Genomic DNA, 23,915 nt, shown 5'->3' on the forward strand with positions numbered 1-23,915 from the left:
GGTTGTCGATGGTTGGGGCCATAGACTTTAAAAAAAAAAAAAAAAAAAGGTTGGGGCTTTTTAAATGCGTGTGATAGTCTCAAGAGGGCGCATGTTTCGTGATACGACTGAAATTTCAGATCCATGCGCGAGTCGATTCGCTCGGACCGTTCTTGATTCACTGATGCATTCGAATCATCGCCTCGTGTTCACAAAAGTAACGTGTATTACTTCTATATCACAATTTTTTCCATTCGTTTGCTTTACATATAAACCCCACCAAAGCCAATATGACATTGCTGATTTCATAACAAAAGGCTCACTTTGATTTTAGATCATTTGAAATGTTTTCATAAATATTTTCAAAAGTTTACATTAAGTTCTTTATATTCTAGGAGTTTTCTGAGGACAGCTGGTTTTAAGTGAATAAAGAGAAATGATGAAACTGATTTTTGTATTTGTAATAATCCTGGAATTATATATTTCGAAGCGAAAAAAGTTGCCGCTCATGTGATTCATAAAGGCTCTGCGAATCGGCTCGATCGAATCTGTAAAAAGAACCTGTTCAATCAAACGGATCCTTCGCGGTTCGGACATCACAGAAAGGACTGACGTGTTAATGTCAGTGTGTGTGTGTGTACTGCCTCGTCAGTCGTACCCCTTCATCGCTGATCTGTACCGCGGTCAGCTGCTGCTGCTGGACATGTCAAATATATATGACAGACATCGCAAAATTCTGCTCCGGTGGCTGCTCTCAACAGCCGACAAGGCGACGGTTTAGACAGAAAAGGAAAGAATCCGAAGGTCTGTATTCAACTCCGCGCTGCAGACAAAAGACGGAGGATGCGCGATGTCGTATTTGCGGAAATGTTCGTAAGCAAATATTACAGATGTGCCGCCGCGGAGGGTCGCGCGACTTTCTAGTGATGCTCTGGTTTCACTTGGAAAATTCGATACTTGAGTTACTTTCGTGCCGGATTAACTGAGCTAAATCTAGCTGTTTTGAAACATAGTAGCTGGTTTCTGGTTGTTTTAAACTGTAGACCATCTTAGACTAGTAACAAACCTGGCAGCTTGTTTAAAATATGGTATAGGCCATCTTGGACCATCTTAAACCAGCTACTATCTGTTCACATACCATCTTAAGGTAGTTAAACTGGTTTGGGAACACTGTAGATGGTTTCTAGCTGATCTAAGGCGGTCATTAGTTGGTGATGTGTAACAAACCAGCTACTAGCTGGTCAAAGCAATTCAGGTTGGTTTTTGGAACATAATTAGTCAACCAGCTTGTAATGACTATCAAATGAAGATACCATCTTAAACTGGATGTTTCAACCAGGTTAGAACTGTAGAAAAACTGTGCTGGTTTGTGAAACATGCTAGTATTTAATTGCTGATCCAAGGTGGTCATCAGTTGGTGATCAGTAATAAACCAGCTGATATCTGGTCATACTTCAGGTTGATTTTTGGAACATGGTAACTGGTCAACCAGCTTGTAATGACCATCATAGACCAATTAGAATCCAGGTACCATCTTAAACTGTTTTTTTTCTAACCGGGTTCTGTGTCACAAGCGTAATAAATATAATATACATTCGCTTTTGAATAACACTAGTGGTTTATTTTCTGTTGATGTTGGGTTTGTAATAGTAACCAGCTGAAGTGTCATTCGCCGTCACATCTTCTCATTTCATGCTGGTGGATGGTTTTGGTGATGAAGTTTATCTCGGATGTTCCTGCTTGGGTTCTCAGATATTTAATTCAGTGCATCTAAATATGAATTCACAGTTTCAGTTCAATGCAAAATCCTCTTCCACTTTCTTCCAGGTTTCAGGGGAAGGTGTCTTCAATGACAAACCACAACCAAAGATGAGGAAGAGTTTTGATAATGGCTTCATTGCTGAAGTTATTGTACGGCTTCTGCTTTTAGGTCTTTTTCTGTAAGTACACTTTATTCTTGTATTACTACCTCTAACCCTTGACCTGAACTACTTCTGTGGGTTTGACGGCTCCTCTTTATTCATAACCTGTTATGCCAGTTTTTTGTTCTGTTTTGGAGAGCCAGGTTCTCTCACTGCTGTGTGGGTAGATCTTCCGGTCTCCCGAGCTGTGTCTCTGTTTGCCTGTTTTGTGGAGATGAGGATTGTTCTCTCAGGCTGTTATTATGTTCTTGTAGCGTGACTGAGGAGCTTCCTCCCTTCAGCCGTGAGATCCAGCCTGAGGAACTCTGGCTCTATAAGTTCCATCCCGTCAAAAAGGACCGTGTTCCTACCCGCCTCATGTTTGTAAGTGCTTGCCACTCTTATTCAGCCATGAAACTGCATTTGAATATACCATGCAGGTGTTTGAATAAAGGGATATCACTACCATTTTTTTCTAATTTAAACAGTCTATCGCCCTCTTCACTCCATTGGTGGTTATTTTTTTATTTGCCTTGAAACAAGGTGGAAAGGCCGATGTGAAAGAGGCATCTTTGGGTAAGAAGTGTGTGTTTTATAAATATTTACATATATAAAATATATATAATTAATTATAATTAAGAAATATAATAATTTTACATAGTATAATTAAAAAATAAAAATAAAAACTGTAACACTAGCCTGTAAATAAACGCTATCTGTAACACTAAATATTTTGAACATATTAAACAGAAAAAATGAATCACAGAAATTGTTGTTTTTAATAGCCATTATATATAAAACATTATTTATATATATAAAACATTATTTATATATATATATATATATTATACACACACACATTTCATTATATATATACATATGTGTGTATATATATAACTTTTTATATATATAAATAAATAACATTTTATTATATTTTTTTAACTTAATTTGAGTGTATATATATATATATATATATATATATATATATATATATATATTATATACACACACACACTCACATTTAATTTTATATATATATATATATATATATATATATATATATATATATATATATATATATATACATGTGTGTGTATATATTATTGTTGAGTTCATATTAAATATACATATATTATAGAATAGTTGTATGCCTCTCTGTAATGTTTATTTATAGTGAAATGTAGTTAGTATAAGTCTTTGTAAAGAGATAATGTATCAAATGATGAAATCATGATCTTAAATGTTATTGCCGGTTAACCGAAGTCTCTGTATCTTTTGTATGACACAGCTGTGACTTTGACCCTGGTGTTAAATGGAGTTTTCACTAATGCAGTCAAGCTAGCCGTGGGAAGGTGAGTGAGTGTCCAACCTTATCACAATGTTAACTTTGCACCAGATATACCAAACTGTGTTAATGTCCATCTCAGTATCCCACATCACTGCAGACATTAATTCATCTCAAACCATTTAACATAAACACATTGTTTTGTAAATAAATTTGTGGTTTATTTTTTTTTTTATTTTCAATTATATTACAATATATCTCCCATTGACTCAGCTTAGAAAACTGAAGCATTTGTTGAAAGACGTAGTAGAGAGGACTAGATACTCACAGGCCTAGTCCTTTTCCCATTAAACTTCCTTTCTTTCTCCATACAAGGCCACGGCCTGATTTCTTCTACCGCTGTTTTCCGGATGGCCAAATGAACCCAGAGCTTCGCTGTAGCGGTGACCCGGATGTAGTAATGGAAGGCAGGAAGAGCTTTCCAAGCGGACACTCTTCCTGTAAGAGAAGCTGCTGTTTATTTAGTGTTTGTTTTTTTGTCAGCATGAAACACTGTTCATAACCCACTTTATTTCTGTAATCTGACATAATGTTTATGAGTGAAACAAGAAAAAATGTAAGGCAGGATTTGCATTTGTCTGCCTGGAATTAATTGGATTGTGACAAATGGGTGTTAGAAACCACAAATGGAGCTTGATTGCTTCAGAGGTTGTTTTGGTAAATTTCATAAAAAATTACAATTAGCAACATTTATTTTATTTGGAGCAAAGGGCATCATGCACAATAAAACCAGGAAGATTTATTAAAAAAAAAAAAAAATCAATAGGGACCATTTTGATTTGTTGTTTGATTGATGTTGACTTTAAACTTATCCATATACACTCAATCTATATAAATTTAAGTACAATAAATAATTTATTTTTATATATAAATAATAATAAATCAGATTTTTTTTTTTTACATTTTTGATAAAGTTCACGAGGCTGCATTTATTTGATCAAAAATACAGTACAAACAGTAATATTGTGAAATATTATTATAATTTTAGGGGACGTTTACACGACAATGATGTATTAAAAACGGAAAAGATTTTCCTTTGCGTTTTACTATGCACTATAGACTGAACATGTAATGGGTATGCACATGACGTCACTGTTTTCACAAATTTGTGTTTTTCTAGTTTACACAGAGACTATAAAGATATCATTTTCAAAAACTTGCACTTTGAAACCCGTTTTCAAAATGTTCCTTTCTCAGGCACCCAAAGCGCGGTTGTCGCGTAAATAAACAGCCAAAATGCATATAAAGTTTTCCATTTTTAGTTAGAAAGTTGAATATTTTAAAATGGAATTTATTCCTGGCATGGCAAAGTTAAAATTATTTGATGAACAGAAAGGTTAAAGGAACAGCATTTATTTGAAATATAAATTGTTTGTAAAAAGTCAGTTTTGATCAATTTAAACAGTCCTTGCTGTATAAAAGATAGTTAAAAATTCCTACTGATCATATATATAACACAAAATAAGAAAATATACCTGTAATTGTAACAACTTTTTATCCCTTGTCATAGTTGCGTTTGCTGGCCTGGGCTTCACTGCCCTGTACGTGGCTGGAAAGCTGCACTGTTTTAGCCCAGTAGGCCGAGGTAAAGCCTGGAGGTTGTGTGCCTTCCTCACCCCTCTCCTTTTTGCCATTATGATCGCCCTCTCCAGAACATGTGACTACAAACATCACTGGCAAGGTGAGAATTTCCTGTCATCATTATCACTGCTCTAGCGACATGTATAGATTTAAGGCAATGACATGGTCTCCCGTTCACTCTCAGATGTGTTGGTGGGATCTCTCCTCGGTTTGGCCTTCTCATACTTATGCTACCGACAGCATTACCCAGCTCTCAACGACCTAGACTGCCACAGACCCCTCCGAATGAGAGAGGCAGCGGCTCCGGCTCAGGAACGCAAGCAGGCCAACCCAGGCTACCTCTTACCTCTGTAGGAACTCAAATTCTGCTACAATTTAACCAGACCAACAACCATATACTGAGTGAATGTTTACCAAGCCAGTTGCTGCGATTATGTCTATTTTTTTTGTATGTGTGCCACCTGTGGACCAACGAGTACTTCTCGCTTTTTGCCTTCCTATACTGTTTTAGACATTCACAATAAGTGTATTGTAGAGCTGTCTTTTTGAAAATGTCTTTAAAAATTTGTACCTTATCAAGCTCTTTGAGGTTTATATGTGAACTATCCCAGTGAAAGAACTTAATGTATGTTAAAACAGCTTCTAGGTCAATTTTACAACTTAGCAGACATATTTATAGTGATCTCCTGTAGAGACTGTATGCATACAGGAAATCCTTAATAAAGTTTGTGATTTATAATGTATCAGCTGATTTGAGCAGATCATTCGACATTACAGTGTCTGTCAACAATGTAGAAGATTACTTGTTGTGAGAAGACCTTTGCTCTGTATTATCTATTATCTGATACAGAATGAAACGTCACTCTGGGAACTTCCTGAAAGTGAGTCAATATTGTTTTAGTTTGGTTTATTTTCTATTTGATATGTTTGATAAACTATTACCTTAAGTCCCAGCATCTGCCAAAGAGGTCATAGTTAATTTTATGCTGAAGACATAAAACTAAACTAGCAAGAACTAGAGGTCAAGCTTTTCAACCAACAGTTAAAAATAACCTGAGATTTTTAACATTTTATCTTACTAATGAACTAATCTTACACCAAGAACAGGCTAAAAGTTTTTTTTTTTTATATATATATGGCATTGCGAAATTACATGTTTCTAAGCTGAACAGAAAATAAAACAGCTTCTAATAGAGTGTATATATACATTTATGAAGATTAACAACCTCCTATCAGTGACCATTTGTTGAAAAACGTCGAAGAAGCAGTTAGTGTGTGTGTCCAAACTTTTAAATGTTCTTGTCAAGCAATATTTAAAGAAACAGTTCATTTAAAATAGAAGTTCATTCACCATTGTGGTCTTTCTAAATATAAACTCTAAATGACACGTATTTTATGCAAGACACTGAGAACTAAAGAATATATTAATGAATCATTTGTTATTCTGAGATCACATGTGATTATGAGAATCATAATTTCTTATCCATTGGCTCATCATAACCCCATCTCACAATGGTGTAATGCACTTGTTGCTGCTGCTGTTGATTGATTATTTCAAAATTCCCCCTGTCAGTCGACCTTTAGACTCAAAGACCACTTATAAGGTTTCAGCTCCTGGTAGATGCAGTTACTTCGCACTCGACCACCATAGTGAATACCAGTGTGAGGTTTGCTCTCTCTGTCAGAAGTCAATTTTGTCCTAAGCGGGCATCCTTACTAGCAGCCGGTGAGTAGATTGTGATACATTATTATGTTTCCCTCTATTTGCCCTAATTTGTTGTATCAGATGATAAACGTTCGTAATACTTACGATTACTATGTCTTACATCGTGTTTTAAACATTTCCAAACAGGTTTATTACGTGTCATCTAATAAATCAACTGTCCTTGTGTTAGTCAGAAAGCTTGTTTTTTTTTCGAATTCGATACATCGAACCGTCATTTATGTGCTATTCTTGTATACTTAAGTTGGCACGATCAGATAAAATGCAGTTTGTTTATGTTTTATTGTCCTCGGTCACTCATTTAACTGTCGTGTCCTATTTTTGCAGTACAATACGCACCAAACACAAACGCGCTCCGCAATGTCCGTATGATTAAAATCACTTTGGTTGGTTATTTTGTATTGTTCACAACACAATGCCAGTGGACCAACTGATAATTTGACTTCTGTTTGTCATTTGCTTTGCTGCCATCATCCAATAATACATAATATAGCTGGCACCATATGATGACGTAACCGCTCTACTTGATGTTTGAGTTGGTCAAAAGTCATATTGTGCTTTCCAATTTTACGTGATTTTGTTAATAGTCTTACAATATATGTTCATTCCTTAATTTACATGGGCCATATTTTATGCTATTTTGTTATGTTATTAATATATTGACAACGTTTTATGTTGCTATTTTTCTTTTTTGAATGACGTTAAAAGTTATTCAGATATTGCGGAGCTTCAAATCCAAAATGTCTACGTGGTGTGACTGACTAGACATTTAAAAAAGAGAAAATAAATGTGTAAAAGTAGTTAGGCACAATTTTTATTAATAATTCTTCAAGTGTAGCAATTTGAAATGTAGTAAAATATAGTTTCATTTAGCAAATGATTTTATCTATCTATCTATCTATCTATCTATCTATCTATCTATCTATCTATCTATCTATCTATCTATCTATCTATCTATCTGTGTGTGTACAAATGAGATCACCGAGACCATTAGTGTATTACTAAAAAACATGGCAACATTATATTTGCAGTCCTTTGGCATCAGCATGAATGTTGCTGAGCCGTATCAACCCGTCCAGTACCACTGGTTCTTCAACCAGCAGGTGGACTCCAAGGACTCCTGGCAACCCTTCAGCAGAGAAGACTCACGGCGACTGGAGGATGCTTACAGTCGAGGTCTTCCATTGTCTGCTTCTGGCTACTTTAAAACCTATGGTTGCAATTGCTGAAAGTATAGTTAGTTTATTAGCACAAGTACAAATGTATGCTTTGAATGATTACCATGAGATCTTGTTTGTTTGCAGTGGGGAAAAGTGAAAAGGATGAAGTGGTAGTGGCTACAGATGGAAGACGGTATGACGTCAGGGTACGTGAAAGAAAGCGTTACTCTGTGTATTGGGAACAGAAGCCCACCGAGGTCAGACGATGCTCCTGGTTCCACAAAGGCAGCAAAGACGTGACCTACACTCCCTACAGCGAGGAACTCAGTGAATTCCTAGAGGTGAGATGCACAGATTTTCTAAAATAAATTTAAATTTTAACGTTTTTAATACTTAATACTTTTTCTTTATTCAAAAACAGGACGCCTATATGATTGCAGTTACACTGAACGAATGGAAGACGAATTTGGAGCTCCCAACAGGAGAAACTGTGATCCTTCACAATCCAAAGGTATCATATTAATGTAAAGCTCATGTAAAATGGACACTTTTCTGTTCACAAGTTACATTGTGTCTCTCTCTTTGCTTTACCTCAGCTGATGACACAGTACACCAGCAGCTGCAAAGACTTTCCCCCTTCCCCGTCTGAACGAACTCAATCCAAGACTCTAAAGAGAGGAATTGAGAATATTCCATTAGAAATACCAGAGGGTAAGTGCAGCTCCCTAAAACTCTATTTAAAATCCTAGGGCGTTTACTAGTCATGTTTCTGACACAAATGCACTTCCAAAAGTTATAATACCTAATTTTGGCCAAATTCTTAGGCAAAAATTCTCATATCCTTAATGTAGACAGTCCCAGAATGCATTGACAAGCTCATCCAAGATGGTGAGTATGTAGAGAAATGTAGACAACAATATAGTTATATTCATTCAGTACTGAAAAGATTAATAAAAACAGTCAATTGTAATTGTAAAATGACTATACTACCCAATATTTGTGTATGATTATGATTATTATTATTACGTTTAAACTATCACATTGTAAAAAAAAATGAAGTGTGAAATGTTGGACACCTCATGAATCTAACTGTCGCAGCTTTCCTTATATAGAGAAAGGAGAGGGTTAATTGACATCGATGATTGATGACAATATGACCTTAAAATGTATATACTACTAGACAATAGAGTACAGAGTGCACAGTATATACATTGTGTGTGGGACACAACTATTGTTAGCTCTGCAATGTTCTAACATCAAACTCTGGACTATTTCACCCAATATTTGTGTGGGCTGTGTATTTTTATATGTATAAAAGTATCACATTGTTATCTTAGCAATGTGCTAATAATAACTCTGGACTATTTCACCCAATATTTGTGTGGGCTGTGTATTTTTTTGCAAATTAAAGTATCACACTGTTATCTTAGAAACATGCTAACATCAAACTGTGGACTATTTCATGCAATATTAGTGTGTGCTCTGAATTTTTACGTGTTAAAAGGTATGTTCACACCATGTCAGAAATACCACAATTATAATATTCCAATAGAGTGCCCCAGGGATGACGCATTTTTGTAGGCAAAACCCGGAAGCGAGTTAGCATTTTAGGACTTCCGGTTCCAACGCCGTAAAGTGTATGGGTTTTTTGAATGGTTTTTTGCTAAATCACCTGAAATAAGGTCTGTGGTTAACAAAACCTCTAAATATTTTCACGTTTTGATCTATGATATAAAACACACCAGTTATAACCCACTTTTGATTTTTTTTTACTTTTTTAAACTGTGTCTTAAAATCGGCAGTTGCTAACAAGTTGCTAAAAGGGACTACTTACTTTGGCGGTGACTTTAGACGTCATCATTAAAAACGGGACATTTGGACTGCATTTCTCATGAAAAAGTGGAAAAGTATTCATAACAGCACAGATCATAATCAGCGAGCTTGTTTTTAAATAAAGTTGCTTTTTAAATACAGTTTGAGGAAGCTTGGTGGTAACGACGTTGTGTTTATAGCCTACTGTTAGCCTTTTATATCTGATGACTTTATTTAGGCTTCAAAATCTATAAATGTTGTGTTAACTTGTAAAGATTATCTTGATAGACAAAACGTGTAAGTGTCATAACCCTCTGTTAAACACAGAGCTTATTTTCTGCGATCTTCCAAAAGTCTATGGGAAAAATGCATAGGCTTTCAACCGAGGGAACCCGTGCGCCGCTAACTTCCAGGTTGTCCTACAAAAACACGTCATCCCTGGGGCACTCTATTTGTAAAAAGCATTCATGTCCTTAAAGAGAGCTCCTACTTGCACCATATGACTGCTGCAGATTCATTTTGGCATTGATAGTGTTGCCATAGTAAAGCATAATTCAGAGTCTGAAGATGTAAACAGTTCAGAGTAGAACGCTGTACAAAGTTGCATCTCGAAATCATGGTGATTACGTCAGCACAAGTATCACGTTGTTAGCTTATCAAGATGCTATCATCAAACTTATTTCAATCAGTTGTGAGTTGAGTCTCTCCTGTTCACTTTAATTGGGATGCTGCCTTAGAAGATAGCTTCCTCCTCTTGTATTTAGGTAGTAGACAGCAAGGAACGTCAGTAGATTTTTAAACCGTTACAGCTTGAGCATGGCTTAGGGTTAAGTGGTTTGTAATGTTCGTTTGCTAACAATAATATATCTTTTGATATAAATTCTTGCTGTGTTTCTGCAGGAGAACCAGAGATAGTAGACCACCTGGTGTTCATGGTTCACGGTATCGGTCCGGCCTGTGACATACGTCTCCGTGGCATTGTCCAGTGTGGTGAGCCTTTATCGTCTAAAACTAAACATGGGTGCTTCTTACCAATGTTGGATTGTTTAGCAACTATTGAGCAGTTCAAAAGCCACGTTTATGACACTTAACACTCCATATTATTGTACAAGTTTTCAAAGCATTCTGATTTTTCCCCCATTTCCTGCTGCAGTTAATGAATTTCGAAACGCCTCCACCGGCCTCATAAACAGCCACTTCAGGCAGAGTGAGGACTCATGCATCATTGGAAGGGTTGAGTATCTTCCAGTCAACTGGCACAAAGTCTTACATGGAGAAACTACAGGAGTTGACAAGTAAGACGTTTGACTCTTGTCGTCTTGATAATTTTATTTTATTTTATTTGTGTGTGGAGAAATCCCACATAAATATTTACTCTCTTATTTCTATTTTTAAAAGAGACATTGAGAGGATCACTCTGCCTAGCATTAGCCGCCTGCGTCAGTTCAGCAACGACACAGTGCTGGACCTTTTCTTCTACAATAGCGCTACATACTGCCAGACTATTGTGGATACAGTGGCCTCTGAGATCAACCGTCTCCACAGCCTCTTCCTTCAGAGGCATCCACACTTCACGGGACACGTTTCCCTGGTTGGACACAGCCTCGGTACCTAACTGTGTTTTTTAGAACAGAACTACTGTTTTGGTTAGAAGATATAATAATAACCAATACTTATGAACAGTACAAATATTTCATCTTTAAAGTTTTATCCAATAATGTGTCTTGTTTTACACAGGCTCATTGATCCTGTTTGATCTCCTGACCAATCAAGAAACAAGTGAAGATTCAACAGCTCATGAGGTTTGCACCAATGTTGCTATTGTTAACTGGAACTAAGAATTATTTTTGGTAACTGAAAATAAAGCTTAAATATAATATATAATATAATGTGTGTGTGTGTATATGTGTGTGTATATGTATGTATGTATTTGTTTGTGTGTGTGTGTAAAAACATTTTAAATGAATAGAAATCTTTACAAAATGACATAGGCACAATAAAAATTACTTTTAAATTAAAATAAAAAATGAAAATATTGATAAATTCTAATAATAGTATATAAATAATCTCAAAATTTGTCATAGAATCTAAGAAAATAATATATGATAAAATTATTTAGTAATAAACATTAATGTGTTAATTTGAATGGTTTTTGTCTACAGTAAATATTACAGAGAAAAAGAACTTGCTGGTTTCTGGAGAGTAATGGGGAATTTTAACATGTGACTAATAAAAAGTAACTACTTATTATTGTTAGATGACTTTTGTTAATATTTTTCTGTAAATAGATTTTATATTAATCCAGCATGTCTCTGAATGACTCTGACTTGTCTAATAATCTTTTTAAAAAATATATTATAATATATTTTAAATTATTATTAAATTTGTATTTCTTATATATTTTTAAATTATGCATTAAATCAATTATTTGCTATGAAACATGTATTGTGAAAGGCACTACAAGAAAACAAACAAAAAATCTAACCATTGTTTTGTTCCTCAAAATATACTGTTGCTGCAGAATAATCTGTTGTTCAGCTTTTGCACATTACTGTGCCTTTTTCATAGAGCAAAGTATCCTTTTGCTTTTATAGATTTCAAAGAATATAGGTGATCAATAGAACAATTTTTTTCTGCACAGCTCTATGAGAACCATCATGTTGACACGGGCTGCGGTTCCTATGAGAGTCTGGAGGAGGCGCTGAAGAGCCATGGGTTGGAGGAGCACCTCAATGTACTCCAGAGAGAACAAATGGATATGGAGTCTTTGGTCAGTTTTCTGTCCTGAAACACACATAACACGCATCTTAAAAACACAACACTCCAATTCTTCATTTCACCCTTCTTATTCCAATTAAACCATTTCAGATGCTCTGCTCAGAGAAGGACCTAAAAGATATTGGAATATCCCTTGGTCCTCGCAAGAAATTGATGAACTGTGTCAAGAAATGGAAGGTAATTCCTGAAATTCCTTATAGCCCTGTGTTTGTAGGAGCTCAGTGGCTTATGGCAGAAGTGGAAAGGTTTGCAGTGTAGATTAATTGTCTGAAGCTTCCTTTCCACACCCAGAAATGGAAGGGAAGACAGATAACAGTCCATTGTTTTAGATTGGAATGCTGGTTTTGATACATTCTAGTAACTACTTTTTGAATGTCCAACAGCACTCCAGAATCGGAAGTGGACAAAATGAGACGCACTCCTCAAGTCTAGGCATGAGAAATGCTCATGATCATCAAACCCCCACCACTAGTGCCATTGATTATCAGCATTTTGATGTTGGCATTGGACAAGTAAGTATTTGTATTTTAAAAAAAAAATTATAATATTAATAATATTATAATAATATTATAATAATATGGTTAAAGGTGCTAAAGAGGATGTTTTGTTTTATACATTTTTGCAATATTAATTGAAACTGTCTTTACTAACTGATAAAAGACCTATTTATTAGGTGCACTGAAAGGAATAATATTAATATACATCATCTGTGCACAAGGTAGGGCCTTAAAAACATCAGCCAATCGTTTACGCGATGATCGCGTAAACGATTGGCCCTCTGGCTTGTCAATCACTGCCATGACGTTCCTTGTGAGAGACGAGCATGGCTGCGCGTTCCAGTAACTTTCCACACTCCACAGGCGCCGCATGCAATGTTTTTGTCAGGAGACAGGAGTAACAACTGCAGATTATGAGTTACCTGTGGTCCGACATAATGAATCCACTAACACGAAATAGCGAATGCCGGTGGTAAACACTTGTGTTCCAATACTCGTGCACGAGTTTTGGGAGGCGATCCCTCGAAACGAGCTGTGAAGGAGGGGGGTTGTTCTTACGCATGCGCTCATTTCAAAAACTCACTAACAGTCTTTGGTTTCTCAGTCGACAAAAAGATCCTCTTTAGCACCTTTAAGCTGAATTTTTAGCATAATTTCTCCAGATGATCCTTCAGAAATCATTCTAATATGCCGATCTGCTGCTGTGCTGCTTTTATATTTTTGTGAAAACCATGATTCATTATTAATTAGATTTTTAGTATTCTTTGATGAGAATATATAAAATATATTAAATGATATACAGTAAATACAAATACAACAAAATCTGAGAATAAATATAAAGTGAGAAGTATTAATTTACATTTTTTGCATTGCATTTTAAAATACATAAATTGTATTCAAAATATATATATATATATATATTATTTTCCTGTATGTCCCTTCAAGTTTAGGCAACTGTTGACTGTTAAATCTCAATTGATATGAGTATTTCACCGTTTGTTACAGATGCCAGATATCTTGTTCTTTATTCTGCAGGTATCCATCGACTATCCTCAGTTAGCCTTTCATCCTCAGGCTTTCTTTGCTGTTGGTTCACCCATAGGAATGTTTTTAACAGTCAGAGGTCTGAAGAGGATCGATCCTAATTACAGCTTCCCGACCTGCAAGAGTTTCTACAACATCTTCCATCCAGTAAGACACGCTCCAAAACACTGACTGAGAAGAACCATATAAGTTCCTTAGAGCTATGTTCTTAAACCATGAATGTAATCTGTGCAGTTTGACCCAGTGGCATATCGGATCGAGCCCATGCTTGTGCCCAGAGACGTGGACTTGCCACCGATGTTGATACCCCATCATAAAGGCAGAAAGAGGATGCACCTCGGTATATCACATCACTTTATGGATCGAAATCCATAGTTTTTATATTCAAAAATTTCTCTGAGGCTAAATTAAATAAAATGTCTTTGGTCCCTACAGAACTCAAAGAAGGGTTGACTCGAGTCAGTTCTGATTTACTGGGATCCCTACGAATGGTTTGGCAGAGCATTTCTCAGGTCCCATCACCAGCGCTTGCAGAGGGTGGACTCAGTTCCATGACCCCTACTGATGAAGCAGAAGGTATCGAATGAAGCTTTTACTCTTTGGATATTTATAAAATCCACCTCAGATTTTGAATGTTCCATCTCACATTTGAATATTTGTGGTGCAGTATCACCAGTGGAGCAGGAGGGAGAAAACTTCACCAATGTGGGAATGTTGAATCGTGGTCGACGCATTGACTTTGTCCTTCAGGAGACACCGATTGAAAGTTTCAATGAGTACCTGTTTGCAATACAGAGCCATCTGTGCTACTGGTAAGAGAAAATCTTTCATGATACTTGTGTACTTTAATATCATTAATGTGTATGTGCTCTGAAATGAATAATTCTCTGTGTTTGTTTGCAGGGAGTCAGAAGATACTGCTCTGTTGGTTCTCAGAGAGATTTATGGAAATATTCCAGTGAGATGTGCTCCATTATAAATGTTATATACCTTTTGTATAGTACTGACAACCTTTAATGCCAGTCCAGTCCAATGATTCAATTTTCTCCACATATATTAACAAGCCGATAAACTACCTAAAATATAATAATAATAATAATAATAATAATAAAGAATTTGAATTTGGAATCCCAGCTGAACTGTTGCCAGGTATTAGGATATTGTTGCAGTATTCTCAAGGCAGGCTTTGAGACTTTTTATCCACACAATACCCTTTTGTGCACTAATGAGCATTATAAAAGAAATTTTCATCAAATGTATATGAATATAACTTTGGTCAGTTTTTTTCCAATTGTTTATTTAATTAATTAATATTGTGTATTCATAATGCTTGGATATTTGTGCTGTTTTTATTATTATTATCGTCATTGTTATTATTATTATTATTATTATTAAATTCCTAACCCCCCCCAAAAAAATGTGTGATGACTATATCTGTATCTCAGATTCGATTTTGTTGTTAGAAATTCTTCAGATACCAACACTGTGTCTTTAAGGCATAATTCAGATCATAGCCACCGGGAAGTTCGTTCATTTCCCATTTATCCGTCTGGAATCGTGCGCCACACATTACAAAACATCCCCTTTCCATACAGAGTCATGAACTGCCCTCCCATGCATCCTCCGCCAAGAATTCCACACAGCCAATGAACACAACAGCACTACTGCCGTCAGGATTTACGAGACTTTCAGTCCGGCTCTTTAAATGTAGAAGTTCCGATACTTGAAAATATTCAAACTATTTATTAAGACTTGGAAAGAGAAGTTTGTATGAAGATGCCCAGCCTTTGAAAAAACACCAGGAAAAGGTGAGAAACGGTCTTAATCCACAAGAATTTTACTGAAAATGTTTCATTTTTTTTTTTCTTTTCTGCATAGAGGGAATTAAAACTTCAGCCGAACATGAACGCGCGAGTCAGAATAGTTCGCCTGTCAGAAGTATCAGATTTTCTCTCAGTTGTGTAAAGTCAACATTTCCGTATAATCTATAACAGTTCATTAAGTCAAATAGAAGGTTTAAAAACCATTAATTTTAGAATGTACGCTTTTCAACATTTGAACGCCTCTCTTTTGAGTTGAATCTTTTCAATTAGCCAATTGAACCGGTTACCAAAACGATTTATTTACGAATCGGTCCGAGCGGTTCTCGAGTCAACAACTCTCTTAATGAACGGTCAACTTTTCTGTCTCTATTAAGTGTGTCTGATCGTTGTGAACCAGAGAGAGTCGAGAACATTTGGAGCGAATTACATGACGTAACTTCCCATGATTTGATGAAGAACATTGAATGGAAATCACACAGGACGCATTTTGCGCTATGTTTCGGTCCTTCAGTGTTTAGCTCCAACTTGCCTCGACACATCTGCCTGTAAGATGGTATGCAAGTAAATCCTGGTGCAGGTGTGTTTGGGGTCACAACCATTTGATTGGGGGGGTCAACCCACCCCACTAAAAACATCATTCTGTTGTTCAAACCCGGTCTGACCATGTGGCTTTCAGTGGAACACAAATGGAGACATTTTACGGCGACCGTCAGCCTCAGACTCGGTCACCATTCACTTTCGTTATAGAAAATATGCATTAAAAATGACTGGCTTTCTGCCTAACATCTCTTGTATACGATATGAATTAAAAACTCATGCAGGTTTGGAACAAAAATGATGGCAAGTAAACAATGATAATTTTATTATTATATTCTTTTAAACATTAGTGGAATTTTTAAATCAGTAGCCTATTCTTTGCAGTTTATGTAGAGGTTGGTTTCATGCTCATTTCATTTAGCCTCCAGTTGTTAATTTATTCAAAGTTTATTTATTCAAATGCTATTCGTATTTGTTCTAGGCTAAAGATTTCACTTCAGAATTCTTGACTAGACTTCTGTGGGAACATATTTGTTTTCTTAACCTATGCATGTCTTTAGGCTAAACTCAAGTCACCCAATGAATCGAATCCAAACTTGGCTATAATGTTGTCTCCCGAAAAGGGTGCTGTTGTTTTCACAAGTATGCCATTTGGTCCCCTCAGCAAAATATAAAAACCTAGTTAGTGCGACTTACACACATCAGTGCGCAAATTTTATAATCCTACTGTAGTTGAAGTCCTGCATTCTTTTCATAGTCACATGGTTGACCAATTCATGGAAACGTCTGGGAAACACAAATACCCGCATCATCTTTGATCATCAGGATTGGAAACTTTATTTGAGCTATGCCGAAGGAAATGGAGAGCTGAACTGTCTCATTACATGGTTAGTCACATGTGTTAACCACATGAGAAAACTGACCCCTACATTGAAGTCAGTACTGTAATTGATTGTGTTTCTGCTTCGTCCACTGAAGCAAAGGTCAATTCACTCTCTAGACTCATACAAAGAAAGACATACAAGTCCCCTAACTGCCCACAGTGGGAAAGCTTTAATCAGAGACCTAGAAAGACTCACTTTTGACTGCTTCTTATGTTTTTCACAGTGCTGAGACACTGAATCAAGATATATTCAACAAAAATATAAAGTGATAAATGCCTAGCTTATGGGTCTGTCAGAAACAGCAGCTGGCTTAAAAGACCTTTGCATGTGCATTGTGTCATCCTGGCTTGGTTTTCTCTTTCTTTCTGGTATTTCCATGTTTCTTGAGGCTGAAGGGTGAGGTCACACCTAAAACCTCTCATCGCTTGGAAATGTGGAGTCTTGTGCCCATCAGTTGAGTTAAAGTGCTTGAGGGTGAAACTTCTAGTCTTCTGAATTAGCCGTGGAATGCTATCTGCATGTTCAGATGAGCTGGACCCCTACAGTGTGCAGTGGACTATGTAATTGTCCCTTGTGGAAGAAGGATGTGGAAATATGTTGAGTCAACAATGGGAAGTTTCGCAGCCTGAGATCACTCATGGTTCCGTGCCTCTGAAAAGAGTGTAGATAAACTGAGTCCCGACTGAAGAGAATTTCTCATGTTCCGTGCACTCTGGTTCTGCTTGTTGCATGGCAACTGTGTAAACACTTGTAAGCACATGCTAGCTGAGTCTCATTTCGAAGGCTGCGTCCTCCGGAGGTGGTTGTTGTCTCATTTCAGAAAAGTAACCATTATAAATTTGACCGTTATTCCTAGTGAAGCATAAGTATTTGTAATTTCTTCATGATTTAGGAATGTATCTTACATTTGGATACTCATCAGCTTTGTAGGGTTGTTTGGTTCTTATTTTTTGAATAACCTTATAAAAGGGATGTCTTTATGTGGTTACAATTTGGGGTCCTCTAAGTGAAGCGGAAATTGTCTTTCCAAGAATGCTCCATGTCCACCAGCCATACATGTGCTTCTGAAGGATTCTCTATACTGAGATTTTCTTCAGTAGTGTTTTCTGGCATCATACATTATTTACATATTTGCTCACCCCAACCACAAGAGGGCAGTCTTTACCAGATTAAGTCATTATCACTTTTCTATAAGCATCTGGTAATATGTGTACAACCTCATTCAGAGAGGTTTGGTCTTTATTTTGAGGTGTCAAATTATATATGTCCAAATACTATGAAAAATATTTTAGTATTTTAATTCATTTATAAACTCTTTGCCTCTTTATTATAAATTATTTATCCATGTGCATCATTATTTTATTTTTTTTAATTGTACCCTCGTAAACTTTAATCAAAATATCTTCCCCTCCCTCTCTTCTCTGATGATGCGTTTACTGGCGTGAGGACGGGTCAACCTGTCACTCACATGAGATCAACCAATAGCAAGCCACAACCATTCAACCATCCAATCAATTCCAAACAAACAAAAGCCCTACCTGTGTGTGTGTGTGTGTGTGTGTGTGTGTGTGTGTGTGTGTGTGTGTGTGTGTGTGTGTGTGTGTGTGTGTGTGTGTGTGTGTGTGTGTGTGTGTGTGTGTGTGTGTGTGTGTGTGTGTGTGTGTGCCTGCCTTCGGAGGAGGTGTGTCTTCAGCTGCTTTTCAAATACTGAGGCATTCTATTGCTTTGAAAAGTTCAGTGTTCAGATAGTGTCAGCGTAGTGTGAGATCTGCAAATGTAGGTACAAATGTGTCAGGTATATGTGAGAGGAACCTTGAGCTGAAATTAGAGTTTACTTCTTTTTTGCCTGAAGCTTTTACCAAATTAAAAGCAGTTTAAGGTCCTGTAACAACTTTTAAAGGTACCTAATTGACTATAGTTCACCAATAGAAAAATGCTATATTCATTTAAGCTAATGAAATATACTGTAATATCACTGTTGCTCCATGTGCTTTTTCGAGCTGCAGAAGTTTTCAGATTGGTTTTGATATTCTGACCTTATGTCATAAAGATATTACATGAATTAGCCAGTCAAACTTGTGCCTTAAAATGTACAGCTTGTGTACACATTCAAGACTGAAAGCATTTTTATGTGAGGATCATAGACTTTGCATGAAGAAAACTGAAAGCTGTTTTTTAACTAAATGCTTTTGCATGATAATCTGTCCAGGTCTTTTTATATTTATGTATTTTTTTTTTTGGCCTTTTTAGTGTAGAGATCAAACAGAAAAACACAGGGTGGGAGAGAGGATCAGCAAAGGACCAAATAAATGTCGGAGCGCTGCCCACGAGGCTATCTGCTCCGCCATCATTCCAGATCTTAAAGGAACAGTTCAACTGTAAATCAAAATCACTTAGTCATCACTTAGTCACCCACATGTATTGTGAAACATACTTTTTCAGTGGAAAACAAACGCATGTTAAGCAGAATGTCCAAGCAGCTGTTTTCCATACAATGAATCTGAATAGTGACCCACAGGTAATTAAAGGTTATATGTTTACTGGCGTTTACTGAAAAAAAAAAAAAAAAAACGCGAGACATGGCAGTGGAATGGGGAAAAAAACGCAAGGTCTCAAGATGCGCTTTTTATTAAAGTTGAACTGATTTCAACTTGAGTGCCGCGTTTTTAGAACCACATGTCATGTGCAAGATGCTGCAAAAGACGCAAGACGTGAGCACAACGCTCATCCGTCTAGCGCGAGTTTACATAAACAATGGAAAAGTAGCACAATGGAATGGAAAAACATGTTCTTTGTGAAGGCCCCCTTGTTGTGCTTTTTTAAGCTTGACAACCCCAGTCCTCATCTACTTCTATTGTGTGGAAAAGAGCAGCGTGAACATTCTTCAAAATATCTTCTTTTATGTTCTACAGAAGAAAAAAGTCATACAAGTCTTGAATGACATTAGGGTGAGTAACTTATAACAGTTTTAGTTTCTGAAAAAGCTTTCCCTTAAATAGCACAAGTACACTCTAAAAAATGCTGGGTTAAAAACAACCCAAGTTGGGTTGAAAATGGACAAACCCAGCGATTGGGTTGTTTTAACCCAGCAGTTGGGTTAAATGTTTGCCCAAGCTGCTGGGTAGTTTTACTTAACTCAACTATTGTTTAAAAATTACAGTATTGCTTACTTAAAATGAACCCAGAATATCTTGAAGATTAACATTTAATGTTTAATAAATGAACATTTTAATTTAATTTTAGATTCATTTTAAGTCAGCCATATAGTTATTTTCAAACAATAGTTGAGTTAAGTAAAACTACCCAGCAGGTTAGGTTAAAACAACCCAATCGCTGGGTTTGTCCATTTTCAACCCAACTTGGGTTGTTTTTAACCCAGCATTTTTTAGAGTGTACTGCTATTCTTACTCAGTCTTCAGTCCTTTTAGAACATCATATCACATCATTTTCATATGGTCTAAAAAAAGAACAGCTAATCAGTTTTGACCCACATATGAACCTTAATTAGACTCTCTCAGGAGATCACAGCAACATTTTTAGTTGTCTATAAGAAAGAGTTGTTAACTGAACTTTGTCCACATGTTGGTGCTTGTTCAGAAAAACATGATCACTTTAGATCATCAATGCAGGTCCATTCAGAACACAAGAGATAAACCTGTCGGGATGGATGCCTGATGCGTTTCCCTCCCTACCAGCGTTCCGTGGAATCTCCCATGTCTGACTGACAGCTTGTTTGTGTGTGCGTGTGTTTAGAGGTCATGTGCTACTGTATACTGTAGGAGTGTGTGAGTGTGTGTGTGTGCGTGCTGAGATAGGAGGGGCGTGCAGCGTAGAAACAAGCAGTGTTTCAGCATTTCTGACACACTTTGCACCGTCACTGCTGTAGCACTGGGCTGTATGACTCTAACTGTCGGACAGGAGCCAAGATGAACCAACTCCACCTGCTAGGACCACCTTAAAATATATATATATATATTTGTATATATAACTTAATCTTACACACTCTAAACAATCCAACATCATGGGGGGATCCCAAAGCAAAAAGGGATATGGGACAAACTCCCTAAAGCAGAAGAGCATTAGCACGTAAGTTTGACTTGATGCTATTTTGATACATAGTATGTACTTTAAGAATGCATAAATGTGCTTTAAAACCCTGTTAATATTGTACCTGTTTATGCATTATGTCAGTGTTACAGTGTCATATGCACTTCCCGGTGTGACAGCAAAGGTGTGGCTATCATGCTGGTGAAGTTTCTCATGGAGTAAAATCAATTCTGGGAACTGAAAGGGTTAAAATGTGCTTTTATGAAGAGTGCATAAAACAGAGTTCCAGGCTTCAGTCACAGATTTTCTTTTAGAAATGTTTAAATTAATTGTCTTTATGTAACGCAGTGCTTTGTTTGATGCAAACCCCAGCTCTTGTGCAAATATCTCCACACCTTTTTGGTACACTGACAAGTTTCAGGCCTTTTTACAGTCTGGCCTATTTGAACGTTTTTTATTTAGCAAGGCGCTACTGTGAGTGCGATTAAATGGCATGTCAGCTGTATTGGAGTGTTTTTAGAAAGTATCTGAAGTGGTATCATGCTCATAGCATTTGTTTATATCATAAAATCCATCCATAAAACTTATGACAGATTGCATCACCATCTGTAGTGGGTTGTAAAGGTGTACAAATGACACGTCAGCTTGTCATCAGCTCATCTTGAGGGTTAGATTAGGTATTAAACTCACATATTGAATGCCAGTTTCCTCCCTTTGGTCAGCTGAGTTTGATCTGGTGTAATTTGTGTAGCATATTTGTGTATTCAAATGTATGGATGCTTCATAGCCTCTTCAGGTTCAGGTCGTTATGTAATGTAGTGCACTAAACGTGCAGCATGATATGTGTAGTGTTTTGTGAAAAATTCTCCTTATGTGACCCCTAGTTTATTGAGTTTGTTTTTAAGAAATTACATTTGGATCAGAAAATCTGACACATGATGCATCTGATTTGGTTCAGTTTACAGGAACTATGGCAGATCATATCGGGAAGGTTTGGATGACTGAAAGTTTACATTAAAACTTTACAATAAGGTTTAATTTGTTAACATTAAAGTTCACCCAAAAATGAAAATTCTGTCATCATTTACTCACCCTCAAGTTGTTCCAAACCTGTATGAATTTCTTTCTTCTGCTGATCCCAAAAGAAGATATTTTGAATTATTATGTCTGTAAGCGAACAGTTGATGGACCCCATTGACTTCCATAGAATTTTTTTTTCCACACAGCATTTAGTAATCTTAGTCAATGTTAATTTCAACATTTACTAATACATTTTTTAAATAATATTAGTTAATGCTCTGTGAACTAACAGTGAAACATTATATTTTTACTACAAACTATCTTTAACAAACATGATAAATGCTTTAAAATATATTGTTAATTTTTAGTTTATGTTAGCTGTTGCATTAACTAATGTTTAGAAATGAGACCTTATTGTGAAGCATTATTGTGAAGTTTTCTTGGCAGGTTTTCATGCTGTGCAGTGCTTGTTGTACAAACACACACCCTATAAATAGCTTTTCCATGCTGGTAGCGCTTCTTAAAAGGACACTTGAATCAATGTTACCATTTTCCCAGACTTCAAGTCAAAAATGCCATTGTTATTGTTTATAAGTAAGTCATTTTGAGGTTAGTAATATTACTGTTTGAGCTTTTATTAGATAAAGAGAGACTGTCTGTTCAAAGAAACATTCCTGTCTTTTTTATATGGATTGCTAATAAGGAGGTCCTCTGATGAATGTTTGTTTCTGTTTTGAGAGGGTCGGGGGGTGGACGAGTTGCTGGTTTTAGGTCAGAGGGTCATGCAGCAAATGAAATTATATTCTGCATTCATGCATGTGATTAAGGCTGCACATCTATGGACAATGGCATACTTGTGTTGAGTTTTTGTAATGTGATGTATTATGTCAAGTGTGCTGGAGCGTTATGATACATACGTGGGAGCAGTACTGACATGCCTCAAAAGGACTTTTATTGAATTAATATACAAAAATTTTTTTTTTAAATATTGTAAATTTAAAATGGCATTAAATTTAAAATTACAATTTAAAATAGCTTAAATTGTTTAAAATGTCATTTATTCCTGTGATGGTATGGCTGAAATTTTCAGCATCATTTCTTCAGTCTTCAGTGTCACATGATCCTTCAGAAATCATTCTAATATGTGGATTTGCTGCTCAAGAAATATTTCTTATTATCAATGTTGAAAACAGTTGTGCTGCTTAATATGTTTGCGAAAATCTTGATACTGTTTTCTTTTCTCAAGATACTTTGATGAATAAAAAAATTCAAGAGAACATTTATTTGAAATAGAAATCTTCATTATAAATGTCTTAACAGTCACTTTTGATCAGTTTTTCCTGAATAAAAGTATTAATTTATTTCAAAACAAAACTATAATATATATAGTATATAAGCTATAATATTTAAAGCATAACGATATAAAAGCAGAAGTTATTTTAGGTCTGTTTTGATATTTTAAATGACCCATAAATGAAAATATTTTAGTAACTCCCACATTATTGTGTCAATGTGTTCATCTGCTTGTATGTACCTGCATTTGACCAGCAGATGTAGCCAATGTGCTTTATTTCCAGCTGCTCAAAATATTTTCAGAAATGATTGGTTCAAAACTTCAAATGATTTTAATGTGAGGTATAGTATGCTCTTTTCCACTATATGCAACATTATTTTAGCACCTTTCAGTTACAGGTAACAGATATTTGATTCAGCTTTTTACAATATTTTTTGTTAGGTTTAAAATTAAATATGAAAACATTTTTACATTCAGGCAAGAACATTTA

General features: G+C 36.0%; 3 protein-coding genes across 6 annotated transcripts in view; all 3 read left to right on the plus strand.

Annotated features, from left to right (window-relative positions):
• Nucleotides 1-645: 645 nt before the first annotated feature.
• Nucleotides 646-5,547, plus strand: plpp5 (phospholipid phosphatase 5). 2 transcript variants are annotated; one of them, XM_067398067.1, is made up of 8 exons: nucleotides 646-783; nucleotides 1,807-1,919; nucleotides 2,156-2,264; nucleotides 2,369-2,456; nucleotides 3,169-3,232; nucleotides 3,541-3,665; nucleotides 4,736-4,906; nucleotides 4,991-5,547. In XM_067398067.1, exons 2-8 carry the CDS (start codon nucleotides 1,849-1,851, stop codon nucleotides 5,158-5,160), a joined length of 798 nt encoding a protein of 265 aa, XP_067254168.1. In that variant the 5' UTR covers nucleotides 646-783; nucleotides 1,807-1,848; the 3' UTR covers nucleotides 5,161-5,547. The 2 variants fall into 2 exon arrangements, with proteins under 2 accessions (XP_067254168.1, XP_067254167.1); XM_067398066.1 differs by lacking the exon at nucleotides 646-783 and adding an exon at nucleotides 830-848.
• Nucleotides 5,548-6,386: 839 nt separating this feature from the next.
• Nucleotides 6,387-15,240, plus strand: ddhd2 (DDHD domain containing 2). The gene is made up of 17 exons (XM_067398065.1): nucleotides 6,387-6,532; nucleotides 7,561-7,705; nucleotides 7,834-8,030; nucleotides 8,111-8,200; nucleotides 8,286-8,400; nucleotides 10,402-10,491; nucleotides 10,655-10,796; nucleotides 10,900-11,108; nucleotides 11,239-11,303; nucleotides 12,143-12,271; nucleotides 12,370-12,456; nucleotides 12,663-12,791; nucleotides 13,812-13,967; nucleotides 14,055-14,160; nucleotides 14,256-14,396; nucleotides 14,488-14,632; nucleotides 14,724-15,240. Exons 2-17 carry the CDS (start codon nucleotides 7,576-7,578, stop codon nucleotides 14,797-14,799), a joined length of 2,007 nt encoding a protein of 668 aa, XP_067254166.1. The 5' UTR covers nucleotides 6,387-6,532; nucleotides 7,561-7,575; the 3' UTR covers nucleotides 14,800-15,240.
• A 144-nt stretch (nucleotides 15,241-15,384) lies between these two features.
• The window catches only part of tacc1 (transforming, acidic coiled-coil containing protein 1), a 34,157-nt gene continuing 25,626 nt past the window's right edge, over nucleotides 15,385-23,915 (plus strand). The window contains exon 1 of one of the 3 annotated variants that reach the window (XM_067398059.1): nucleotides 15,385-15,628. Coding sequence is in view for 2 of the 3 variants with exons in the window: in XM_067398063.1 (XP_067254164.1) it covers nucleotides 21,086-21,150 (65 nt within the window). In the remaining variant the exon portion in view is untranslated. Of the gene's footprint in view, nucleotides 15,629-20,470; nucleotides 21,151-23,915 lie in introns of those variants that run through there. The other 2 variants (XM_067398063.1, XM_067398062.1) reach the window with 2 other exon arrangements.

The sequence above is a fragment of the Chanodichthys erythropterus genome, chromosome 10, assembly GCF_024489055.1.
Source record: "Chanodichthys erythropterus isolate Z2021 chromosome 10, ASM2448905v1, whole genome shotgun sequence".
In the NCBI taxonomy this organism is placed as follows: Eukaryota; Metazoa; Chordata; class Actinopteri; order Cypriniformes; family Xenocyprididae; genus Chanodichthys; species Chanodichthys erythropterus.

Coding starts and splice junctions, on each gene's coding strand:
- plpp5 (XM_067398067.1), top strand. CDS start 1,849: ATGAGGAAGAGTTTTGATAATGGCTTCATTGCTGAAGTTATTGTACGG. Junction 3,233..3,540: donor GTCAAGCTAGCCGTGGGAAG/GTGAGTGAGTGT, acceptor TCTCCATACAAG/GCCACGGCCTGATTTCTTCT. Junction 4,907..4,990: donor CTACAAACATCACTGGCAAG/GTGAGAATTTCC, acceptor GTTCACTCTCAG/ATGTGTTGGTGGGATCTCTC.
- ddhd2 (XM_067398065.1), top strand. CDS start 7,576: ATGAATGTTGCTGAGCCGTATCAACCCGTCCAGTACCACTGGTTCTTC. Junction 8,201..8,285: donor TGATCCTTCACAATCCAAAG/GTATCATATTAA, acceptor GCTTTACCTCAG/CTGATGACACAGTACACCAG. Junction 12,792..13,811: donor TTGATGTTGGCATTGGACAA/GTAAGTATTTGT, acceptor TTTATTCTGCAG/GTATCCATCGACTATCCTCA.